At 45.8% G+C, this 24,545-nt stretch overlaps 1 protein-coding gene across 8 annotated transcripts in view; it reads left to right on the top strand.

Annotated features, from left to right (window-relative positions):
• The window catches only part of RIN2 (Ras and Rab interactor 2), a 249,322-nt gene that overhangs the window by 175,209 nt on the left and 49,568 nt on the right, over nt 1-24,545 (top strand). For 7 of the 8 annotated variants that reach the window (XM_023217765.2, XM_023217768.2, XM_023217762.2 and 4 more), the window contains one exon: nt 4,735-4,835. In XM_023217765.2, the coding sequence (XP_023073533.1) occupies nt 4,735-4,835 (101 nt within the window). Of the gene's footprint in view, nt 1-4,734; nt 4,836-5,074; nt 5,244-24,545 lie in introns of those variants that run through there. The other variant, XM_023217769.1, reaches the window with a different exon arrangement.

The raw sequence follows: 24,545 nt of genomic DNA, 5'->3' as shown, positions 1-24,545 counted from the left end.
GGGTGTGTGGCTCTCCTGTTTGGTGCCACAGCCACAGTCCAGAATGAAGCAGGGCCTAGTCCCAGGGTGGTGGGACTTCAGCAGAGCTGCCCACACTCCCCTGAACCCCTTCCTTGCTTCTACCATTTTAGTCCCTTCACTCCTTCCATTTTCATACACACCACCCTTTCTTTGTCTTGTTTTCCTAAAGTTTCGGTTACAAAGCGCGTTAAGCATACAGAAAACCACACATGACCGTAAAATACCCATCACTCAGCGCTGTCAAATGTCATCGTTTTGCCATTTCATTTTAAGAGATAAAATCTTGCCAGGCACAGTGGCACCTGTCTGCTGTCCCAGAGCTTTGGGAGACCAAGGTGGGAGGATTGCTTGAGGCCAGGAGTTCAAGATCAGCCTGCGCAACACAGCAAGAAAGTGTCTCTACAAAATAAATACATAAATAAAATCTCACACTTGACCGAGCCGCTTGGCCTGTGAACACTTTCATCTATTTCTCCTGCCTGGAGGTAACCACTATCCTGGATTAGGGTTATAACCCCATACATATTGGGGTAGCTTTTGTGCCTATGTATGTATCTATAAACATACAGTACAGTTTTGCATGCTTTTACAAGTTTAATAATATAACATGTAACAGTATTTTATTTTTAAAAATTTTTTTATAGAAACAGAGTCTCACTGTGTTGTCCAGGCTGATCGCCAACTCCTGGTCTCAAGCAATTCTCCCACCTTGGCCTCCCAAAATGCTGGGATTACAGGCATGAGCTACCACATCTGGCCTAATAATATATTTTTAAACCTGACATAGACAAAATAGTATCCTTTCAACATGTTATCGATATAAATATTATTGAGATACATTTTTATTTGTTAATTTGTTTTGTCATAGTTATACACATTTTGGGGTGTACAGGTGATGTTTTGATATATGTATGCAATATGTAATGATGAAATCAGGGTAACTGGGATATCCATCCATGTATCTTTTTCTTTGTGTTGGGAACGTTTGCATGGTTTTAAACTTCATATACTGAATGTAATATTTCTTGATTTGCCTTTTTTTGCTTTCAAAAAAAGCCTTTTGAGCTTTTATGTTTATGCATGTGTTCATACATACAGTTCCAGTTCATTAATTTTTAACTGCCATGTAGCATTTTATACTTCAATTAATTTATCTATTCTCCTATGAATGGACCCTTAGGTGCTCTCACGAATAATGGTGCAACAAATATTCTTGCAAAGGTATTTTTGTGCCCACGTGCAAGTTTAGTCTGTAAAGTACACATATAGGTTTGTGTATCTTTAACCCTACAAGATGTTGCCAAGTTGCTTTCCGAAGTAACTCTGAGGTCAATACTCCTCCAGCAGTGTAAGAGGTGCCGTGGTTTGAATATGCTCTCTAAAACTCATCTTGAAATTTCATTGCCATTGTAATGGTATTAAAAGGTGAGATCTGGCCGGGCGCGGTGGCTCAAGCCTGTAATCCCAGCACTTTGGGAGGCCGAGACGGGCGGATCACAAGGTCAGGAGATCGAGACCATCCTGGCTAATATGGTGAAACCCCGTCTCTACTAAAAAATACAAAGAACTAGCCGGGCGAGGTGGCGGGCGCCTGTAGTCCCAGCTACTCGGGAGGCTGAGGCAGGAGAATGGCGTGAACCCGGGAGGTGGAGCTTGCAGTGAGCTGAGATCCGGCCACTGCACTCCAGCCTGGGCGACATCTCAAAAAAAAAAAGGTGAGATCTTTAAGACATCATTAGGTCATGAGGGCTCTGCCCTCACAAATGAATTAATGCCATTATCTTGGTAGTGGGTTAGTTTTCAAAGATGTGGTTTCCTGTCAAAAAGAATGAGCTTGGCCGATTTCCTCTCCCTGTCTCCACTCACTTCTGCCTTCCGCCACGGGATGACCCTTACCAGATGGCAGAGTCATGCTCTTGGACTTTCCATCTTCCAGAACCATGAGCCAAATAAACTTCTGTTCTTAATAAATTAGCCAGTCTGTAGTATTCTGTTATAGCAACAGGAAACAGAGAAAGACAAAGGGGATCCTGTTTTCCCACATCCTAGAATATTTGGCATTGTCAGACTTTTAAAAGAAACTTTGCCGCAGAGATATGTATAAAATAGAATCTCCTAATCATTTTCTCTCTCAAGGCCCCAGTGCTTCTGGAAGATCCCCCTCTGGTCCTTACTGCAGTCACAGGCACCGAGGGGATGGATCAAGCATGAAGGGCTTGGCTGGCTCCCCTTCTTCGGACCCTCTAAGTCCTGGGAGTATCCATAGCTATCTGCTGGGTCCCCTTCTCCACTGACCTCTCTCCTTAGATAATCTCTCCCTGCCACAGTGCTTTAGAATGCCAACCACACGTGCCAGTGACTTCCAAATGTAGAAAAATCTCCTTCCAGAGTGTCAGAAGCTACTTCACAGATTTACTTGATGGCTGATAAGCAACTGAAATAAAATTTAATCTGCCCAAAGTTCAACGTGGTTTCCTCCTCAGGTCTAATTCCTCCCCATTCCTCCCATCTCAGTCAAGGGCAATGCCGTTTATTAATTGCTCAAACCAAACACTTGGGAGCCATGCTTGATTCTTCTCTTTCCACCACCCCCACATTCAATCCATCAAATTATATCAATTTCTATGTCAAATAAATAGTTCCTAAATTCCCCCCTTCTTTCTAGTTCCACTACTACCACCTTGGTCCAAGCTACATCATCTCCTGCCTAGACCACTGTAGTTGCTCCTAGTTGGTCTTCCTGTTTCTCGTCTCACCCTTTCCAACCACCTCAGTGCCAAGGTGATCGGTTTAGACCATAAAACACTTGTAAAATGCCATTCCCCTACTTAAGACCTTCCAGTGGTTCTTACCACAGAAGACTCAAAGTGATGAATACTATGATCTAGAAGTTGGCAAGATCTGATCCCTGCCTGCTTCTCCTCCTTCCTCAGCTCCAGAACTTTCTCTCCATGTGGAGGGCTCTTCCTTTGATCTTTTTATGGCATTCTTGTCATAAAAGGCTCTATCACTTAAAAAAGACTTGCCCTGACCCACCCGCCCTGGTCCGTGTGGCCCCTTCGTTGCTCCCACAGCATTGCCTTTATCTGTCTTCATTCTGGAACTGCTCAGTGCTTGGTTCTGGTGTCTTTCTACCCCACCAGAATCTCATCTCCAGGAGAACTGGGATCTTCTCAGCTCCACTCCCCATTTGTAGTGCCTGGCATGAAGCAAAAGCCCATAAAAGTCAAAATAATGAGTGAATAGATGAGGTCACATTTTAGAACAAGCTTTAAGCACAAATGAAGTTTCCCTCCCAGAGTCTGGGTGGGATAAAAGCTACTTGAGACAAGACAACATTTCTCTTTAGTGAGAGCAGTGGTTCTCAAACTTCTTAGCCTCGGGACCCCTTGATGCTCTTAAAAATTATTATTGTTGTTGTTGTTATTTTGAGATGGAGCGTCACTCTGTCGGCCAGGCTGGAGTGTGGTGGCATGATCTCGGCTCACTGCAGCCTCCACCTCCTAGGTTTAAGTGATTCTCCTGCCTCAGCCTCTGGAGTAGCTGGGACTTACAGGCGCCTACCACCATGCCCGGCTAATTTTTTTTTGTATTTATGTACAGATGGGGTTTTGCCATGTTGGCCAGGCTGGTCTTGACCTCCTGACCTCAAGTGATTCGCCTGCCTCGGCCTCCCAAAGTGCTGGGATTCCAGGCATGAGCCACTATGCCCGGCCAATGCTCTTAAAAATTATTGAGGACCCCAAAGAACTTACATTTGTGTGAATCATATCTATAAATAGTTGCTATATTAGAAATTTAAATGAAGAAATTTAAAAATGCTTATTTTAAAACAATAATGGACCTATTACATGTTAATGTAAATAACATTTGTATGAAAAATTACTACGTTTTCAAAAAATAGTGAGCAGAGTGGCACCCTTGAGAACAGCTACTCTACACTTACAGTGGCTAGTACGCGCCGGGAAAGACTCTGTTGAATGAGTGAATAGGAGAGCGAAAGAATTTAGACCAGCCTGAAGGGTCAGATGCAGGTGCATGGATAGGTGGGGATCTGAGATGGGGCCGCTTTTTCCCCTAGATGGCCCCGGGGCCCACTTCCCCTCCTCCCTACTCACCCACCCCAGCCTCACTCAGTCCTTTCTCCTCCCTTTCCCCAACAATCTTCTCTCCACAGTAGTGTAAAAATAGAACAAGAAATCATTTTGATGTCTTCAAAAATCAGTGTGTATGCTGGATATGTCTTTTCAAGAAGCTCATTTCTATAACCAAAATAATGATTGTATGAATTTCAGTCCTTCAAAGGGGGTTCCTTTGGATTGTTTCCCTTGCCAAATGGATATTGAGGCCCGGTTTTGCCAGGATGTATTTATTCTGTCTATATTTATGTTGAGAAAGCTAACTGGGTGTTATATTATCTTCCTTATTACAATACTGAAACCTAACAAACTGGATATCATATTCTTTTCCTTATTACAATACCGAAACCTAAGTTCTTCCCCTTTCTAAGGAGAAGCTGCCTCCTCCCCCTTTATTTTTTCCTCTGGCCAGAGGAAATTCACAGAGCCAAGATTTAAAAAAAAAAAAAAAAAAAAAAGAAATAGAAAAAGATGGTCATCTCTGTTCCTACTGAAGAGCCTGGGCTCCCCAGGCGCTGTGGGCATGCCACGCCTCTCCACTTCCTGACGTCATACTATTTTTGTCTTTGAATAGCTCATTGACACAATTGCCTCGGAGATCGGAGAACTGAAACAGGAGATGGTGCGGACAGATGTCAGCCTGGAAAATGGCCTGGAACCCGCTGAAACCCACAGGTGACCAGAGACACGGTTAGGTGATGGGTGCGAGAAAGAGATCGCGTGAACCCTGGCACTGCCAAGGGCTGACTTGCAGTCACTCCTCAGAAGTCCGGGAACTGGGAGTGTGGTGGCAGCTCTAGATGAAATCCTCTGTAGGAGGTGGGAGTGGCCTAGGAACTAGTTGTCTGCTTGTTTCTTTTAATCCCTTTGAAGGCACTTGAACTTTACACTCTCTCGATTCCTCCTGGCACCAGAACCCGGAAACCTAAAATTGTCTGTGCCATATCCACCTACTCCCAATGATGGAAACAGTAACGCAGCGAGATCCAGCGTGTGCAAAGTAGAATTCAGTGTAGCCGTGTGAGTCTCCAGAAGGCTTACAGGGGAGCAGCTAAAGAGGATGGACTCATTTTGCATTCTCAGGTCAGAAAAAACCCCAGCAGTCTCCAAAACCATTAACCTGAAAAGCCATTTAGCGATTGGAAACTGGATGTGGTTGTAAATTGGATACAAAGGGAAGACGGCGTGCTGTGCTGTTGAAGCCGATACCTGTGCACATACTGCACGCTGTCTGAATAGGAGGCAAGGGAATAGTGTGTACCTGGAGAAAAGAGGGGTGCAAAGGTTGGGGGGTGGGAAGTTGAAGGTGACCTCTTCCAACTTTGATGCTAACAAGATAACAATAGAATGGCTGTAAAAAGACAAAGACACTTCGTGCCTTAGAGGCCAGATTCATTAACAGCTTCCCCTTTCTCCCAGAAAGTGGGGCTGAGCCTGCCTGGAGCAGCGTGAGGCTGATTTATGGAGTGGGTTTTGCTTGCGAGTCATGCAGCAGACAGGCCAGCTAGATGGTTCTGGTTGTCCAGGCAAGTTTCAAACCAGCCCGACTAGTTCCCCATCATACGCTGAGGGGAGAGAGCACCATCCCTTCCAGCACTTCGCAGCTGGCAGGTGGTACTTTGACACCCGATGTCTCTGGGGGAACAGCACTCACCCTTAATTCTCTGCGCCTTCCCTTTCCTTTCCTTCTCTACAAAACGATGGGGGTGAACCAGATGGTCCCCTTGCTCCTTTCAGCACACCCAGCATTCTATGATTGTTCTTGGCCTCAATGTGAAAGTCTTATTTTTTCCCCGTAAACTAGACAAATGCACAATGATTTTCAGGTAGTGACTCTCTGCCTCACCTCCAGAGTAGTTTCAAACATTGTGGAACTTTAGCCAGGGAATTTCCCTTTATCCTGTGCCTTGTTGAGCTAAAATTTAATTGGGAGTCTAGGCTGATAACAACAGAAAAGAGAGCTTTGGTAGCACTGATTTCTCTCATAGCCAGGAAAGGTGGCTCTGTGAGATCAACCCCAAGCTCCACAGCTGACAGACACGCAGACACAGAGCGGCAGAAACCCTTCCCCTGCATATAAGCATGGGGGATTTTGGGGGTGTAAGAAGGACGTTCTGAACATGTGAGGGGCCATCGAGATCTTGTTTTCTGACTCCGGTGGGTATTAGAGTGAGAGCCGGGTGGTTGCTTAATCTTTAACATTTCCGTCCATCTTTTCCTTTTCAGATGTAAGAATAACTGTAAGCAGTCCACAATAGCCTTTTTTCCCAGATGAATGTCACTTTGAATGCTATGTTGCTTAATTCATGAATTGATAAATTTGCAGAGGCATTTTACTTGGCTTTTTTTTTTTTAAACGGAAATGAAAGAGGAAAAAGCAAGATGAGTTGTCTTTATTTAATAATATAGGTCATGTTGGCCATGTGGCAACGCTGTTCATGTTAAACTACTGTTCTAAGTTGCTTATAGCGACTAACTTATGGAATCTTCCTAACACTCCTAGGAGGGAAAGCTCTTTAGGGTCTGCATTTGACTGATGTGGAAACTGTGTGCTATGGGGGAAAAGCTACATAGTTTTGACTTCTGTGCTAGAGTCTCTTGCTGATTTTTAAGAAGTAGTGGTTTTGCTTTTAATTTCTCCATTTTATCCAATGGAGCTGTCAGGAGGGCCAGTTCAGTTATTTCCAAGATCAAGGAAAAGCATAGCTGTGACCACAATTCAGCCTGGCACAGAGCAGCAGCCAAAGGGGAGAGGAGGGAACAGGAAATCAGACCAGTAGGTAGCAGAGTTGCTTTCAGCAAAACCCCTGCAGAAAGAAGTAGTGAGCACCCCCCAGCCCCTGGCTCTGCACATCTGATGGCTGCAGGAAATGCACGGCAGTCAGCTTCCTCTGTGCTTCGTACTGTGTGAGTGTGAGCTGGGACAGGGAGTCGCCTATCCCACCACAGCCACCACGAAATGTCTACGGTTCCTTAGTTGATGGAATACCAGATTAAGCACCAAGCTAGTCCGCTAGGTTAGGAATCACTATTACTCTAGCTGTGTTAGTGTTTGGTTGCTCTTTCGTGGTTAACATTGGGATGACCTTGATCTTTAACTTTTTCTTGTGCCATGGACTCCTTCTCTGAATAATCATTTTTTTTTTTTTTTTTTTTTTTTTGAGATGGAGTCTCGCTCTGTCGCCCAGGCTGGAGTGCAGTCGCTGGATCTCAGCTCACTGCAAGCTCCGCCCCCCGGGTTCATGCCATTCTGAATAATCTTTTAAATGCATAAAATAAGATCTATAGGATGTCATGGGAAAAACAATTATAGTGAAGTCCAGTGATCAGAAGATTTCAGTGTGTGTTTCAGCGTGTGCTTTCATGGCATAGGCGCTTCTTTTTCACACGTGACAGATAGGCATAAATGACACAATCTCTGTAACAGCTGTGACGACGGTGAAACCTCTGTGGTTTCTGTTGGTGATAAAGTCACCGGTCTTGGTAATACTACTGTGGTTTGTTGCCTACAATCAAAATGGAAGGAAGTTCATTCAGAATGAGGCTAGGGAAAGTGAAGATGTCAGTTTTGGCCCGGTGGCCAGTGCCCACCTCCCAGCCTGTCTCCTGTCAGCGTCGTCTGCCATGGTCCATCTGCCCTCCTTTTTGGGACACTTGCTTGGCTTGACTTCTGGGACCCCACACCTCCCTGGGATCCTCTTAGCTGTCCTGCTGCTGCCCCCAGTGCCCTGACTGGTTCTTCTTTATCTGCCTGAACTCCAGCCCTGGAGAACCCGGAGATCACACTTTGAGCCTCTCCTTTTCTATTTTTTGTTTGTTTGTTTTGAGACGGAGTCTCACTCTGTCACCCAGGCTGGAGTTCAGTGGCACAATCTTGGCTCACAGCAGCCTTGACCTACTGGACTCAAGCGATCTTCCTGTCTCAGCCTCCCAAGTCGTTGGGACCACAGGTGCCCGCCATCACACCCAGCTAATTTTTTTTTTTAATTTTTGGTAGAGATTGGGGTCTCTCTGTGTTGCCCAGGTGGGTCTCAGACCCCCTAAGCTCAAGGGATCCTCCCACCTCATCCTCCCAAAGTGCTGGGATTACAGGTGTGAGCCACTGCGCCCGGCCGAGCCACTCCTTTTCACTCTTCACACCTCTCCTCTCTCCCACTAACTTTGTACAAGGTACTTAAAAAAATATCTGTGCCTCAGTATTCTTACCATTAAAATGGGAATAATAACAGAGTTACCTCACAGCATTGTTGGGATGATTAAGTGAGTTAATAGCTATCAGGGACTCAGCACGGTTCCTGACACATGGTAATAGACACACTATATGTAGTTTTAAAAGGAGGTCTGTGGAGTAATTTCCTAGCTTATCCCACCCAGTCTTGTGGCTCTGATACCAGGTATACATGGTTATTCCCAACTTATGCTCCCTTGGCTGATCCTCTCTTTGCGTGCAGAGGTTGGTAACCAACTGCCCACTCAGGCAGGGTTCCTTCACAGGTGCATTCCTTCCTGGGTCTTCCCCATCCCAGTCACCATGCCTCCAGCGTCTTGGGCCTTGCAGTCATCCATGATGCCTCTATTCCTCTCATAACCGCCCTCCTCCCATCCATCTCCAAATCTAGGCAGCTCTACATTTTGTTTTTCTTGAGACAAATCTCGCTCTGTTGCCCAGAGCTGGAATGCAGGGGTGACACGATCTCAGTCTCCTGCAACCTCTGCCTCCCAGGTTCAAGCAATTCTTGTGCCTCAGCCTTCCAACATAGCTGGGATTACAGGCGTGTGCCAAAATGCCTGGCTAATTTTTGTAATTTTAGTAGAGATGGGGTTTCACCATGTTGGCCAGTCTGATCTTAAACTCCTGGCCTCAAGTGATCCACCCACCTCGGCCTCCCAAAGTGCTGGGATTATAGGCGTGAGCTGCCGTGCCTAGCCTCTACCTTCAAATAGGTACAGGATGGAACCACTTCTCACCAGCACCACTGCAGTAGCCCCTGCCTGGTGCCTCTGCTTCCACTGGTTCCACTTTCTCCAGGCTATTAGCCAAGCAGCATAGTGAACCTTTTAGTTCACCTAAGTCCAAGACACAGCTCGCCTTTGTTCAAAGCCTTTTGATAATTTTGCATCTAAAACCAAAATTACTACCATGGCCTTCAAGACCCTACAAGATGTGACACCCCAGCACCCCCTCCTCCGCCATCTCTTCTTTAACAGTCTCTCCCCATCACTCAGCTCCAGTCCCACTGACTTCCTTGCCAATGTGGCTCCTGCCTCCTGGCCTTTGTACTTGCTGTTCCTTCTGCCTGGCACATCCTTCCCCAGGAAGCCTTCGCCCTTGAGCCCTCCTTTTCTTCTACCTCCTTACCTGGCTTTATGTTTCTTCATAGAACTGGTACAGACAGGACGTGTACTCACTTGCTTCCTGTCCATTTTTTTCTTTTTTTTCTTGGAAACAGACTCTCACTCTATCACCCAGGCTGGAGTGCAATAGTGGCATGATATTGGCTCACTGCAACCTCCGCCTCACGGGTTCAAGTAATTCTTGTGACTCCAGCCTCCTGAGTAGCTGGGACTACAGGCACACACCACCACACCCGGCTAATTTTTTGTATTTTAGTGGAGACATTTCACCATGTTGCCCAGGCTGCTCTTTAACTCCTGAGCTCAGGCAATCTGCCCACCTCGACCTCCCAAAGAGTTAGGATCACAAGCGAGTGCCACCGCACCTGGTCTATCTGTGCATTTTCTGCCTCCCACCACTAGAAGGTAAGCTCTGTGAGAGCAGGGGCTGGGTCTGTCCTTCACCCTGGGATTGCAGTGCCAGGGACAGTACCTTTCGTAGAGAATGCACTCGCTAAGTATTTGTTGAACGGATAAAGGAAAGGTGCCAAGCCCCTTAGCGATTTTAAAGTATTTGTGCATCAGAGACCTCTTGCAGGGGGCCACCAACCGGTGCATAAAAAAACAAAAAGTTGAAAATGTGTGACAGGCCCAAGGCTTCCTCCCTAGCAAAGAAATAGGGCAGAGGCCCTTCCCCCGGTCTCCAGTCGTGCCGCCTCCACCAGTTCTACCATGAGCTATTTTAATCTTTGGCCAATAGAGTAGGAGCTGATTAAATCTCCCTCCATGCCTCTGCTAATCTACCAAATAGAAGCCCGTAAGCCGGGACGAGACTGAGGGCTTCTTGCTCCTGGTCCTCTGCTCTCTCCCGATGCAGTTTCCTGCTTCCTCTCTTCGCACTGCATCCCTCCAAAGACTGGAGAGTACGGGAACATAAAGGCATTTCACTCCCCTCTCCCTCCCGCATGATTTCACAGTCCATTTTCATTCAGGGGAAGCAGGCCTCTTTTGGGTAGGCCCACCAGGCCTGAAGTAGATTCCACTCTCATCATCACTTGAACCCATCCCCTCTAGGCTGACACAAGTCTCTAAAGATCACTTTGTCCTCAGGCAGAACAGAGGGATCCGCAGAACAACCTCCCAAGCTATTGTCTGGGCCCAGGCTGCCTGTTCAGGATCCCTGAGATCCTGGCTAGAGCAGGTCAGTGAGGGCTGTGGCTCGTCCCTTCCTCCACTCTCCTGTAGCCATCACTCCTGCTGCCACCTCGCTGGTGTCCTCTAGCTCAAGTGGATCGCTGTGGGATGCCTGCGGTCCCGTGTCTGTACTCCTCCTGCCCCACCACACAACCAGACATGACACACGGAATTCAAAAATTCCTTGGCCAGCTCTTCTCAATGCTACAATATAGCAGCTGGTCATCACCTTTGGCCTCTTCTGGGAAGCTCTGAGCTTCTCAGTGGCTATGTGACAGCATTGACAGTATAACCACAGGAAACCCAGATGGCTCCTCCCTTGGACAATCGTTCACTTCTTCACTTGCCCAGAGGTGAGAACCGAAGATGAGAAGGGAAGAATGGTGGCCGCAGCCTGGGGAAAAGGTGCCCAGAGCTCCACTTCCTTAAGTCTCAAGGGGGAGAGTTTTGACCACATTAGCGACTCTGTGGCTTTTTGAACCAGGCCCACCTTCACTTAGTGCTGCTTTTTAAATAATTTTCCACTGAAGTAAAACATGATTCAACAAAATTCACAAATAAGCATCCAGCTAGATGAATGTCTACAGAGTAAACACATCACACATCAATGGCTTTGCTCACAAACCTGTTACTGCTGCAGGGCAGGCCGTGTAGCAGCAACAGGTATATGGTGAGACATTTTCTGGCTATGTCACTGAGGATTCACTACTATTATTACTTTTATCAGTTTACCCCCACTCCCCTAGAATATTTCCATATTTCAGCTCAATCAGGAGTGTCCCGAACATGATTTCAATGAATTCTATGAGGGTTGACCAGCTCTTTGCTACACTCTTACCAATGTAGCAACCACTAAACTGAAATTAAAGAAAACATTTTAGCCAGGTGTGGTGGCTCACACCTGTAAGCCCAGCACTTTGGGAGGCTGAGGTGGGTGGATCACGAGGTCAGGAGTTCAAGACCAGCTTGGCCAACATGGTGAAACCCCGTCTCTACTAAAAATACAAAAATTATCCAGGCATGGTGGCTTGTGCTTGTAATTCCAGCTACTTAGGATGAGGCAGGAGAATTGCTTGAACCTGGAAGATGGAGGTTGCAGTGAGCCAAGATCAAGCCACTGCACTTCAGCCTGGGTGACAGAGTGAGATTCTGTCTCAAAAAAAAAAAAAGAAAAAGAAAGAAAATATTTATTCAGTGAATCCTATTTATCGAAATACAAAGACAGTGGAGCCTGAAGATTTATACAACCTAAGGAGGGAAAAAATTACAAACAAGTGAGTCTGATGTAATGAAATGGGACATAATAGAATATGTCAGATGAATACAGGAGGACAGCAGATGTCCCGAGAACCTCAGGTGGGAAGCAGGTGACTCTAAGTCAGAGGTACATTAATTTCATTAATGAATGAGTAAGAAGTGTAAGATCAAAAATGCCCTAAAGAGCTGTTCAGTCTATCTTGACTGGTGATATCTGTTATCTTTAGGAAGGGATAAAAGGGACATTCAAGATTTCTTTTTTGATGGCCAAAAGTAAAACACGCATGTGGTGGAAAAAGCACAATGCAGAAAATCAAAATAAACAACACCCTGACCCTGACTCCACCCCCATTCCAAGATAAAACCATTTTTGATTGTTTGTTTGTTGGGTTGGCTGATTTAATTCTTTGCTTTGATGTGTATCCTTCTGATGTTTTTGCATTACAATCCATTTAAATGGTAGATCACGTATGATTTTTCACTGAGTTACAAGGGTGTTTTTGATCATCCTAGACATGCAGTTTCCTAGAAATTGATTCTGTTTTTGTTGATGGGTAGCACCTTCCAATGTAGTGGCTGGCTTATCTTTTTATAGTAAACCTTAGCCACACAATGTCACCAGCAGCATATTGGAGCTATTCTGTGCTCTGTAGGCTTTGCATTGCTGCTATATTGGCAGTTGGTTCTGCCATAAAATATCTGCTTAGTTAGAATTCATCTGCTAGGAAATAACACCAGTGTAACCCAAAGCAATTAAATACTAGAAACTGCCAATCCATGGAACGCTTGCCTTTCTGTGAAGCAGGGTGCATGCCCCGGGCTCAAAGGGCATCGGGACCAAGACTGGAGCCCGCCTGGCTCCTTCTTTTGCCTGTTTTCAGCTCCAAGGGCAACCAGGACAACAGGTTCTTTGTTCCTCTTTCTTATTTTTACAGGAATGAATAAAAGCTTCTGCCAGCATTCACTCCATATCTGGCCTTTTCATCTCCAGCTGGAGAGTCAACGAGAGGAAGTTCCTGGGCAAAATAGCCACCACTTTTTCTTACCTCCTGAAAATGGCAGTGTCTCCCCGGAGGCAGACATGCGATTTTGTTCCCATTTCTGTGTCCTCTTCTGCTGGGCCTCTGTTGATGGAATTTAAAAATTACCAAAGGCCCTAAAAGTTTTTCAGAATAGTCCTCCCGTGACAAGCTCTTACAAATCTTTTTTGAGGAAGTTGGGCCTCCACCCTCAAAAAGCAGCAGCCCTTCTCCTTGGAGAAGTAAAATCCGTAACCCCAAATATGCTAGTGATTCTTTTTCCTTTTAGAGTTTAATGGGACAAAAAAAAGGCCTTGAGGAATTAAGTATGCACTTGCTTGCTCTAGGGAAACTGCGTAAGTTGGAAAACTGGACCTAGGACCAGTTTTATCAATTTCTAGCATTTTGATCTCAAACAAGGAGATAAACTGGATGGCCTCTGATAGCCTTTAAAACTTGGCTAAATATGCAGTGGTCCTTCTAAGACAATCCATTTCCTCAGGCCTTTCTGCCACTAGTCTTCCCACGCTGGGTGGCGGGTAACAGGTTTCTTCTGCTCACCTGGCCATTTCCATGCTGCCAACTGTGTTAGCCAGGCCAGGGTCCTGCTGTGTCCAGAATAGATTGGGGTTTCCCTGCTTCTCCAGACTAATAGAATATTACAGAGACATGTTTAATTCCATTTCGAAATTCTTTTCTTTTCTTTTCTTTTTTTTTTTTTGAGACAGAGTCTCGCTCTGTCGCCCAGGCTGGAATGCAGTGGTGCGATCTCCACTCACTGCAAGCTCCGCCTCCCGAGTTCACGCCATTCTCCTGCCTCAGCCTCCTGTGTAACTGGGACTGCAGGAGCCCGCCACCGCGCCTGGTTAATTTTTTGTATTTTTAGTAGAGACGGGGATTCACCGTGTTAGCCAGGATGGTCTCGATCTCCTGACCTCGTGATCCGCCCGTCTCGGCCTCCCAAAGTGCTGGGATTACCGGCGTGAGCCACTGTGTCCGGCCTTTTTTTTTGTTTTTTGTTGTTTTTTTTTTAACCTATAACTAGACTCAAGTTCTAAACTTCAAAATTCCAAAGAAATATTTTTATGTCTGAAGGTGTTAAGAAATCATTAGACATCAACTACTAGGTATTTTTGAATTTGAAGTTTCTCTGGGTATTTTTTGTTTGCTCTGTGTGTGTGTATGTGTTTAACACAAATTGGAATTGGTCCTGTGTCAGAGATTTTTAGTCGATAGATATCTTTATGAGCCATTATTTTCTGTGTCTCTGCATAAGGGGCCTCTGGTTCTAATATTTTTCCAGAAATTGTTGATCCCAGACCCACCACCTCTCTTCTCCCAGCCCCACTAAGTCCTGGCTTCATCTCCCACCTATCCAGGCATCTTGGCCGCGGCATAGCATTTGGGATGTATATTTGTGTTCCCTTTGATACATGGTCAAGGATCTACTGTCCCAAGAGCAGGACCATGGTGGGCACAAGACTCTGACTTCTGTCTCATCCTTGATTCATAAGATGACCCCTGCATTGGCCTCTTGTAACTAGAAGCCTGGGTCCTCTGGCAGTGCCACATCCCAGGGTGTACCTTTCTTGCCTTTGCAGCTGGTTAAGGCCACAGCCTGGAAAAAGGTTTTAGTCTGGCATGCAGCTGAAGGGAGGCTCCTGGAGAAGCATGATATACATGGACATTTTAACACAAAAATCAAAAGAAGTGGCTTTTTTTTTTTTCTTTTTCCATCTGAAAGTTAAGGATGGTGACACTAGAGTCCAGGTTGAGCCTGGACACTAAAGGTAGAGGGAGAACTCTCCTGCTTCCAGGACCTGCTGGAAGCCAGCCTCTAGAAGCTTTGGGGTTTTACTTTCTCCCAGGTGACATGAAATGCTGCCAAAACAAGCTCCAGAGTTGTGTCTATACAACAGTATTTGTCAGTCCTAGAATGGAAACATGTTGCCTCGCTTTCTTTTTGTGACTATCCAAAAATTAGGAGACAGTAAGAAGTCATCCTGGAAACTCCCACGGAACTGAACCTTTACTCATAGTTTCAAAGACATTCCAGGCACTTCGAATCAGAAGTTCTTTTGAGGTTCTGTTTATTTGTTTTGCTAACAGATTCCTTTTTTCAACAAGAATCCGTTTTTAGACACAGGGAAACTGAGGCTAAGTGGTGCGTGGTAATGGGTGCAGGCCTCAAAGTGACGAAGGGGCAGTGCTGAGGCTCTGATTCAAGTCTGACTTGGGGTCCTCTTTCCACCTAACCACTGAAGATTAGGAGACTGAGGGAGACTAGAATCAGGGTTGATTCCATTGAAACTATGACATGCCTTACCAAAAATATCATCGTGATTTCAGTGCACTCACATGGGCAGGAGGTGGATGGCTTTGATTCCAGATAAATTGATGACTGAATGTGAAAGCCCCTGAAGCTGTGTGCGTGGGGTTCCCACTGGGATTTCTTCAGACCTCGTGCACTGCACCTGCCTTCATCCAAGGGCACTTTCCTGCCAGGACTGTCTACCCTCTACTTTCTCCTGCACTCAGCAGGCCACTTTTGTTGGAATTCTAAATCTCATTCTCCGTGCAGAAATAAAGCATTCTGTATTTGGAGATCTTGGATGGAGCACTGGTCTCCAGTGTCTGGTATTGGTGGGCGTAGAATTATTGTAATTCTACACTAAAGCTCATCATTGACTTTTCTTTTTATCTTTCTTATCATTTTTTTTTCACTATGTAGACTTCAAGAACATCATTGACTTTTACAACCAAAGCCACTCAAAGCCCACTCCTTGCTAGTTGACTTGAGCTTAGAAGGGGTGTCCATGGGAGAAATTCACGAGCAATAAGGAAGGATTTGTTTTTCTGGAAGGATTGGAGCTGCCTCCTTTTCTTGCCCCAGAGATGGCCAAAGGTCAGGGGGCTCTTGGTAGCTGTGGTGATTTTTGCCGCCCATTTCCTGATAAGCACAGAAACAAGAACCCTTTGTCTCCTGAGGCTGGAGCTAAGCAGTGGATTGTATTTGTTAGGAGGCCTCAGAAAGAAACTGCCCAGTACCCCTAAGAACCTTTCTTCCTGCCCACTAAGCTCCTCCTCTTCCGTAAACCTTGCCCTCTGCTGATCACCTCCTCCTCAGGCCCCTGGTCATGCCTAAGCAGACCTTTTATTAATGCCTGCCCAGGGCGAGTCCTGAATATGACCTGGGGATGAGGCCAGGCTAGTAAAGGAGAGAAGTCTGACTAGAGTGGAATGGGATAGGTTCCCTGGAGGTGTGGGGACAGTAAGGAAGGAATGTGATGGGTCATAGATTACTTGGAGCTGAAAGAGATAAGGGATGAGGATTTGAACTCAGTTTGACAGGTAGGTAAGTAGGTAGGAGCCAGATATGGCAGGAGACATTCCTAGTAGCTTGAACTCAGTAAGGAGGAAGCTGAGCAACAGCATGTAGATGCATCTACAGGATGATCTCCCCAGGCCAGTGCGGGGGCTCACACCTGGAATCCCAGCACTTTGAGAGACCAAGGCAGGAGGATCGATTGAGGCCAGGAGTTCGAGACTGGCCTGGCCAACATGGCGAAACCCCATCTCTACTAAAAATGCAAATATTAGTCCGGCATGGTGGCGCGTGCCTGTAGTCCCAGCTACTTAGGAGGTTGAGGCAAAAGAATTGCCTGAACCTGGGAGACAGAGGTTGCGGTAAGCCGAGATTGTGTCACCACTGTACTCCAGCCCTGGGCAACAGAGCGAGATTCTATCTCAAAGAAAAAAAAAAGGAAAAAGCAAATTCAGCCTGATGCGGTATCTCACACCTGTAATCCCAGCACTTTGGGAGGCCGAGGTGGGTGGATCACCTGACATCAGGCGTTCGAGACCAGCCTAGCCAACATGGCAAAACCCTGTGTCTACTAAAAATACAAAAATTAGCTGAAGTCCCAACTACTCAGGAGGCTGAGGCAGGAGAATTGCTCGAACCCAGGAGGCGGAGGTTGCAGTGAGCCGAGATCACACCACTGCACTCCAGCCTGGGTGACAGACTGTCAAAAAAAAAAAAAAAAAAAAAAATTCAGTATCTTTACCATAATTGGGAAGCACACTGAATACATATAACCATTAAAATAAGTAAAGGTCATTAAAATTAAAACCATGCCTCCATGGATTACCTTGCTATATCCATCCCTTTTTGGGAAATATTGTCAGTTTCTAACCACATTGAGATATTACAAAATATCAAAATTGGGCTAGGCGTGGTGGCTTGTGCCTGTAGCCCCAGCTACTCAGGAAGCTGAGGCTGAGGCAGGAGGATCACTTAAGGCCAGGAGTTTGAGACCAGTCTGGGAAACTCAGCAAGACCCCCATCTCTAAAAAAGTAATTTTAAAATTAAAAATTTAGATACCAAAATTAATCTACACTTTTCCACCATTAGAGCTTTATTTTGTTTTTGGGTTTTCCACTTAGTAGCAAAACTACAGTTCTTTATGTTTGGGAGACAAGCGATGTAATGAATCTTAAACCATAATTTAGTCAGAGGCAAAAGCAATGTGGAACCTGAGCTCTGGTTTTGTTGTTTTTGTTTTATTGATATGAACTTATCACCCTGTTAATGATAATTAGCCCATTGTCTTCATTCTGTAACCACTTATTAAACACTTACCATGTAAACAATGCAAAACTTTGTTTTCATAAAAGTCTAGAAGATTCCCAGAAACCTTCAGGGAATGAGCCCTCAGGCTTCAAGAAAAGCCAGGAATTTTTTGTAAAGACTGTTTTCAGGAGTGCCTGGCCAGAAAGGTGAGATTTGCAAGGAGAGACATGGGAGGAGCCTGCTGCTCGCTCCTTCAAATCCCAGGTCTTGGGCAGTCCTTGTAGATTCCACCAGGACTGGCCTGGGAAAGCCAGCAAAGCAAGCAGGTGTCGCCCTTCCAAGGGGAGAGTTCTCCGTACCTTGTGGAGCCTGACAAGGGAAAGAAGGTCATGTCTACGGCCAGGGCTTGGGGAACTGAGATAAAAGCTGAAAGCCCAGCTGCTTTTGAGAAGCTGTGATAATCCTTCCTCCAACTAACTGCTGACCCAGTCATCCCAGTGTCACCAGATGACTCATGTAAGTAGAAGCAAAACAGGTTACCTAAAACACAAGGGTAGACCACAAATGGTTCCAGCTCCGAGGCAGATGTGATAGTGACTGTGCTGAGACACAGCCGCTGGCACAGACACACGGAAGGCAGCCGGAGAACTATGGAACTTCCCCTAGGAAAGCATCACTTGACTTAGGGGCCACAACTGCCTTATTTATCTCCATAGGGGACTTGCCATTCATTCTATGAGGGGTTTTCAGATATTGTTAATTAACTAAACCAATCCTTTTTTAGCTGAATTATGATCTAACAGTCTGCTGTAGACTGGAAAAAGTATCTATCTATCTATCTATGTATTTTTGTAGACACAGTATCCCTCTGTCGCCCAGGCTGGAGTGCAGTGGCACGATCTCGGCTCACCCGCAACCTCTGCCTCCCGGATTCAAGCCATTCTCCTGCCTCGACCTCCCGAGTAGCTGGGACTACAGGAGCGCGCCACCACACCTGGCTAATTTTTGTACTTTTAGTAAAGACGGGGTTTCACCATGTTGGCCAGCCTGGTGGAAAATTCATAGTACATTTTAAATATTTGTTTGAAATCACTTTTGTTTTTAAAAAAAAATCAGGCACATCTTAGGATAGATAATATTAAATTGTCTATTTAGAAACTCCAGTTTCTCAGGAGCACTGTCCAAGGCAACTTGAAAGTATGTCCCAGACAAAAGTGATTGTCTTGAATGATTTTAATTTTAATTTTATGTATTTATTTATTTATTGAGACAAGGTCTCACTCTGTTGCCCAGGCTGGAGTGTAGTGGCATGATCACAGCTCACTGCAGCCTCGACCTCCTAGGCTCAAGCGATTCACCTCCCTCTGCCTCCCAAAATGCTGGGATTAGGGTACAGGCCACTGCACCAGGACGTCATTTTATTTAAAAAAAAAATCTAGGCTGGATGCTGTGACTCACACCTGTAATCCCAGCACTTTGGGAGGCTAAGGCTGGTGGATCGCCTGAGATCAGGAGTTCGAGACCAGCCTGGCCAACATGGTGAAACCTCGTCTCTATTAAAAAAACACAAAAATTAGCCAGGCGTGGTGGTGTGTCCCTGTAATTCCAGCTACTTAGGAGGCTGAGGCTGGAGAATCACTTGAACCTGGGAGGCAGAGGTTGCAGTGAGCCAAGATTGCACCATTGCACTCCAGCCTGGGTGACAGAGCCAGACTCCGTCTCAAAATAAATAAACAAACAAATAAATAAATATCTAATCGCTCAGCTTAGTGAAGGTGTGGTTTTACACACACAGAGGAGGTTTAGGGGGCTTTTTATTTAACTCGTTTATCCTCATGTCCTACCACTGAGGGCAGAGCCATACAGAGCAGAGCACACCTGCTGACACCTATAGCCTAATGGATGTGCACCATCCTTGATTGACAGAGTAGGAATTTGGCATTTTGCCTTGAACTTTCTTTTTGCTATTTAACAGCCAAACTAGGATTCTTATATCTACAAAGTTGTTGACTTTACTCTGTCAGTACTTTTTGCCACAGAAATGACCTCGTATCAAATTTCTATGTATTTTTGCCTTATTAATTGTCTCTCATTTGCAAGGTCAAAGGGTACACTTCAGATGTATGGTTGGGGACGGAGCTCGGGGGAGCGGGTGATGTAGGGGCAGGTGCAAGGGAGGCTTCATAGCACGCTTTGTCTAGACCCTAGTCGCTAGGACTGGTCATTAGGGGCTGTGCTGGTAGACTGCACTATTCTTCTGGAATTAGGACAAGAAAAGGCATGCATCGTTTGGAAGCTCTGCTCTGCTCAAGTGAATCTGATACTGGCGATGTTAGTAAAACTAACCCTTGTCTGCCTGGTTGTCCTATTCAGAACGAGCTTTCTGCAATCACTTATTCTTCCACCTGCTCAGGCAACTAACGCTGGGCGTGGGAAGGAAGGAAATCCAGCCCAGCGTAAAGGCCTCTCTCATCCCATACTCCAAAGAGCCTTAACCTGGTTTTCACAATAGCAGGACAGGTGCTGGAGAGCCCTGCCCTTCCAAAGTGGACGGAAGATCCACCCATCTGCTTCACAGCCATGAGGCCCAGGTTTGGTTGGAATTGGGATGGGTGGAGGCTGTGACTTTTGGGTGAGTGTTTGTTCTCTGCCCCTAGAGGCACCTTATACTTTGAGGGGCATTCTGTGGTTTGCCCATTGTATTCACAGGTGAGTCTCACTGTATCTGTACCTCAGTTTTATCTCCTCATGATGGCAGTCCTAGACGCCTAGACATAGTGGGAATGGCTGCACAAATAAATGAGTTTTATAGTCATAAAAACTCAGTGAGATGGTAGATATTATTACTTCTCCTCCAACCTATTATTTTGAGAAATTTCGAACATTATGGAAAAGTTGCAAAGATAGCACTGGTCACTTAATTCACTACGTGTTGAAATTTTGCTACATTTTTTTTTATCTCCCTATGTTTTTTTTCTTTTTAGGCGGAGCTCACCATTTGACACTTTCTTTCTTTTTGACACTTTCAAACATGTTTACACTTTGCCTTTAAATCTTTCAGTATGCGTGTCTTAAGAATAAGAGCATTTTTCCCTTGTAAGCATAATAAAATTATCATGCTTAGGAAATTATCCATTTTATTTTATTTTATTTTATTCTATTCTATTCTATTCTATTTATTTTATTTTATTATTGAGATGAGGTCTTGCTCTGTCACCCAGGCTGGAGTGCAATGGTATGGTCTTGGCTCAATGCAACCTCCACCTCTCAGGTTCAAACAGTTCTCCTGCCTTAGCCTCCTGAGTCGCTGTAGCCTCCTGAGTCCTGCTGTAGACTGGAAAAAAGTATCTATCTATCTATCTATATATTTTTGTAGACACAGTATCCCTCTGTCGCCCAGGCTGGAGTGCAGTGGCACGATCTCGGCTCACTGCAACCTCTGCCTCCCGGATTCAAGCCATTCTCCTGCCTCGACCTCCCGAGTAGCTGGGACTACAGGAGCGCGCCACCACACCCGGCTAATTTTTGTACTTTTAGTAAAGATGGGGTTTCACCATGTTGGCCAGCCTGGTGGAAAATTCATAGTACATTTTAAATATTTGTTTGAAATCACTTTTGTTCTTAAAAAAAATCAGGCACATCTTAGGATAGATGATATTAAATTGTCTATTTAGAAACCCCAGTTGTAGCTGGGACTATAGGCACATACCACTGTGCCCGGCTACCTTTTTTTTTCTTTTTTCTTTTTTTTTTGAGGCAGGGTCTAACTCTGTCACCCAGGCTGAAGTGCAGTGGCGCCATCTCAGCTCACTGCAACCTCCACCTCCCAAGCTCAAGCGATCTTCTCGCCTCAGCCTCTGGAGTAGTTGGGACCAGAGGCACGCTCCACTATGCCTGGCTAATTCTTTTCTGTATATTTTGTAGAGACCAGGTTTTACCATGTTGCCCAGGCTGACCTCAAACTCCTGAGGTCAAGCAATCCGTACACGTTGGCCTCTCATAGTGCTAGGATTACAGGTGAAATTGCCCTTTATAGATCTTTTTATACTGATGCCATATGAGTTCAAGGCTCTGCACTCCATGTAGTTATCACATCTCTTTATTCACCTCGAACCTGTGTTAATCCTATAGCCTGTTAAAATTCATGATATTGACATTTTTGAAGTTTTGGCCATTAGTTTTGCAGTCACTGAAATTTGGATTTTTCTGATTTTTTTCTCCTGTATACATTCAGGTGAGTCATATTTGGGGGCAGGAAAGACACCTGGGTGACATGGTACCTTCTCAGAGCCTCACATCGGGGGCACATGATGTCAGGGCGGCTCATTTTTGGAGGAGTTAACACAGATCACTTGATTAAAGTGGCATCTACCAGGTTCCTCCATTGCCAGGGTACCTTTTCATTTTCACAAGTCGTTAAGTGACCTGTGAGGTGATATTTTAAGACTATGACTATCCTATTTCCTAAGTCTTTTGCCTTCTGATTTTAGCATCCACTCACAATTTTTGCTTGCATTGATTACTAGCTGGTGGTGAAAGTACTGTTATTTACTATTTTCAGATCAAAAGGATGAGGCTCAGAAAGGGACCTGAGCAAGGTCTCACATGTCCAGCCAAGCTAGGAGAGGAACCTCATGCTTCCTGCCCTGAGCTTGGCTCTGTGGCCACTCCACTATGGCCATGTTTTTATTGGAATTTCCTGGATTGTATCACAGTGTTTTACCTTTTATGAACCTCTGTTCACTGCCTTCCCTCCTGTTTGCATGCAGACACCTTTCTTAGCAATCGTTAGTTTCTATAATCTCATCAAGTTCTATCGTAAGTTGAGTTCCCTGGAAGGAGAACCTGATTCGGGGCTTCTTGTGCAAGTGATTCAGGAACAGTCTGCCAAGGAGTGAGGGATCCAGGATGGGACAGGGAGGAGGCAAGGCAAAGATGTGGGCTCTGCCTGGTCCCACAGGGAGCTCAGCAGCGTGAATAGCCCCCAAAGTTGTCGCACCTTGAGGCTAGAAGGCCACTCTTCTCCATCTCACATATGTAGAAAGTACATATCAGTATGTCATTGGCAGTGAGTCTGCTCTCAGGGAGAGGATGTGGCTTCCTGAGCATTTCCAGGAGAAGAGGAGCAGCTGTGAGCTTTCCCCAGCCAACACTCGCAGCAGCTGGGGTATGGGTGCCTGCCCTAGAGGAGGGGCTCTAGGTGGGGCACCAGTAGCATCCCCTACATGTTCGATGTCCTCACATTAGTTCTTTCCTGAAGATTGTTCCTGATTAAAGCCAATTTGTCCTGTAATAACATGCTATAAACCTCAAGTGGCTGGCTGAATCAGGGAGTTAGCTTAGTCATTTGCAAAGGCAAGGGATAATTTATGGTTGCTCCTTTACGAGGCCCCATGAATTTTATTCACCATCTTCCTGTCTGGTCCCTGCTTTTTAGGCTGAGGTCACTTGTCAGAACAAAGGCTTTTCAGCTCCTTGAAACCACAGAGGAGTCACAGGATGTGCCCTTCTAGGGAAGGAAGATATGTCAACATGTTTACTTTCAGCACACATGAGCATCACAATTGTCATGTTAGACACTGTCCAATTTGGACTTGGCAAAATATGGCCAACCTGAGGTGGCAGTGATAAAATATTCATTTAGTCACCAAGAATTATTTTCGTGACATGGTACCCATCCCTCGCCCCCAGCCCCTAACAAAACCAAACCAAACCCCTAATTGGATCTGAGTTAATATGCATGTTTTACACTCGCACCTCAGGCAAATGCTCCTTACAGTGTTGTCCTCAGATTGGTCACTGAGAGCTTGTTAGAAATGCAATGTCTCTGGCTCACGCCACGCCTGCAGAAGCTGTGCATCTGAAATCAGGAATCTGTGGCTTAACAAACCCCAGGTGACTTTCACACAGGCGCTCAAGTTTGACAGACACTGATCCAAAGTAGTGGTTGTAAACTTGGTTGCACATTGAGATCCCCTGGGGAATTTTTTTTTTTTTTTTTTTTTGAGATGGAGTCTTACTTTGTTGCCCAGGCTGGAGTACAGTGGAACGATCTCAGCTCACTGCAACCTCCGCCTCCCAAGTTCAAGCTATTCTCCTGTGTCAGCCTCCCGAGTAGCTGGGACTACAGGTGTGTTCCACCATGCTCAGCTAATTTTGGTATTTTTAGTAGAGACAGGGTTTCACCATGTTGACCAGGCTGGTCTTGAACTCCTGACTTCCGGTGATCCAACCGCCTCAGCCTCCCAATGTGTGTTGGGATTACAGGCATGAGCCACTGCACCTGGCTTTCTTTTTTTCTTTCTTTCTTTTTGAGACAAGCTCTTGCTCTGTCGCCCAGGCTGGAGTGCAGTGGCGAGATCTCCACTCACTGCAACCTCCACCTCCCCAGGTTCAAGCGATTCTCCCGCCCTAGCCTCCTGAGTAGCTGGGACTACAGGCACCCACCACCACTCCTAGCTACTTTTTGTATTTTAGTAGAGATGGGGATTCACTATGTTGGCCAGGCTGGTCTTGAACTCCTGGTCTCAGGTGATCTGCCTGCCTCGGCCTCCCAAAGTGCTGGGATTACAGGTTTAGCCCCCACACCTGGCTTTCCCCCACCGCCCCCGAGACAGAGTCTCGCTCTGTCGCCCAGGCTGGAGTGCAGTGGCGCGATCTCGGCTCACTGCAAGCTCCACCTCCTGGGTTCATGTCATTCTCCTACCTCAGCCTCCCAAGTAGCTGGGACTACAGGTGCCCACCACCACACCTGGCTAATTTTTGTATTTTTAGTAGAGATGGGGTTTCACTGTGTTAGCCAGGATGGTCTCGATCTCCTGACCTTGTGATCCACCTGCCTCGGCCTCCCAAAGGGCTGGGATTACAGGTGTGTGCTACCGCGCCCAGCCCTCCACACCTGGCTTTTTTAGGTGATTTTTATCAGCAGCCAGGGTTGAGAATCACTTGTCTAAAGCTGGCTCTTTTGCCTTCTATTAAAGGAATTTTAACACCAGCTTCACTTTGAA

This window comes from Piliocolobus tephrosceles, chromosome 20 (assembly GCF_002776525.5).
Source record: "Piliocolobus tephrosceles isolate RC106 chromosome 20, ASM277652v3, whole genome shotgun sequence".
In the NCBI taxonomy this organism is placed as follows: domain Eukaryota; kingdom Metazoa; phylum Chordata; class Mammalia; order Primates; family Cercopithecidae; genus Piliocolobus; species Piliocolobus tephrosceles.
Note: the sequence above shows the minus strand (reverse complement) of the source record. Positions and strands in the feature narration are given on the sequence as shown.